Below are 1,642 nucleotides of genomic sequence, written 5' to 3'. Positions count from 1 at the left end.
TCATCATCATCATCATCATCATCATCATCATCATCATCATCATCATCATCATCTTCACCGTCGCCACCACCACCAAGGAAGCATATCAGTTAAGCACAGGCCCAGTTTGCAACAGACCTCGACTGTTTCCTGCATGATAGAAGTTATCACTGACACTCTCAAAAATAGTAAATAAATGATTGATTGATTGTATGAATTGAATTTTACTTTTCAATTGTTTTTAACTAAAGAACATTCGTTGTTGAAATTTCACAGAATAATGTGTTTTGATTTGCATACTAAAAGGAAGAAATATTGAACACAAGCTGAATTGACATTTAGAGGGACTATCTCTTCACCACCAATTTGAAGGTGGAGAATAAAAAAAACTTAAGTTATAACTACATTGTTAAATGGCTTTAATTATGACTGTCGTCAATACTCAAATACCGTGCTTAAATGAAATTTTGACAAACTGGGCCTGTGACAAACTGGACAGCCCCCCACCACCACCACTATCATTTGCAGCAACATCTACCCCAATATCATGATCACCACAATGATCGCTGCAGCCACCTTCGCACCTGTCATTATTGTGGGGGTTTTCTTATTGTTTGATTGTTGGTGAGGTTGTTGTTTTGTTTTGTTTTGGCTTTATTATTTTTTTTAGGGGTGCTGTTTTTATTGTCATCTATTTATTTTAGAAAGTTACTTTTTAATGCAGATTACTTTGCATTACATTGTCATAACGTTAACTTTTTTTCCACTTCAAGCACATGCATGCCGCTTATTTCTAGCTTAAATATTTATGTCGGTTCGTCAAATTTGCACGCGGTCTGTAAGACTACATAGTACACACTGATTGAAGCTATGAGACATAGTGTTTAATACTTGGCACCTTAATTTTGTAAGTACAGTTTTATTTCGTATTTCGTTCACAATGGATTTATTTTTTTTTACTCACTTTGAAGTTAGCCTCATCTTTTTTTTCTTTTTTCTTAGATATGATGTTAGACATTTAAAGTCATCTAATCACTGTTTTTGTATAATATGTAATAACACGTTTCTTACCTAGGTTTCTTTAATTTTTTAACTCAGAAATTTTTGCTTATTGTGCATTAGATTTTTGTGGATATATCTTCAAAACTTTTTTCTATGTCTTTTTCCCTTTACAACACGTTTTTTAGCGTCTTCTGAAGGTAAAGCTTATAAATGACTAGAATTCGTAACACTTATTACACGTCTGTTGGTTCACTACTATAACTGTCAGCCTATAGGTGGAATATTTGGGCTGGTCCAATTTGAGCACTTCTGTGAGAAAAGATTGCAATGGGCAAGCCTGTCCTAGACGGCCATACATTGTCATGTAGACCGTCTTAAACAGGTGACAGTCTCACCCAGTATAATCAGAATCTCTAACAAAAAAATCAAATACACAAGGAAGGAAATGGGAAGTTGCAGTTTTAGACTGATGGTCGTCGTAAACGGTGTAATTATAGCGACCATTAGAGCCGGTTCGCTGTACTCTCCCTCAGAGCCCCGTATCTGTATTTCAGCGGTTAAGGGGAGACACAGCCCTCGATTCGCGCTCGGGCGATGGACTTGGTGCTAGAATATCCATTCGGTATGGGGAGGGGGGGTCATATTCAGTTGACGGGAAAAT

At 36.6% G+C, this 1,642-nt stretch overlaps 1 protein-coding gene across 2 annotated transcripts in view; it reads left to right on the top strand.

Moving 5' to 3' along the window:
- The window catches only part of LOC101858308 (leucine-rich repeat-containing protein 74B), a gene marked incomplete at its 3' end in the record, with an annotated part of 87,203 nt that extends 86,025 nt beyond the window's left edge, over window positions 1-1,178 (top strand). For both annotated transcript variants that reach the window (XM_005110058.2, XM_035972790.1), the window contains 1 exon segment: window positions 1,167-1,178. In XM_005110058.2, coding sequence (XP_005110115.2) covers window positions 1,167-1,178 — 12 coding nt within the window.
- Between the last annotated feature and the right edge of the window lie 464 nt (window positions 1,179-1,642).

The sequence above is a fragment of the Aplysia californica genome, unplaced genomic scaffold (genome assembly GCF_000002075.1).
Source record: "Aplysia californica isolate F4 #8 unplaced genomic scaffold, AplCal3.0 scaffold00847, whole genome shotgun sequence".
NCBI lineage: Eukaryota > Metazoa > Mollusca > Gastropoda > Aplysiida > Aplysiidae > Aplysia > Aplysia californica.
This window is presented reverse-complemented; position numbering and strand designations above follow the sequence as displayed.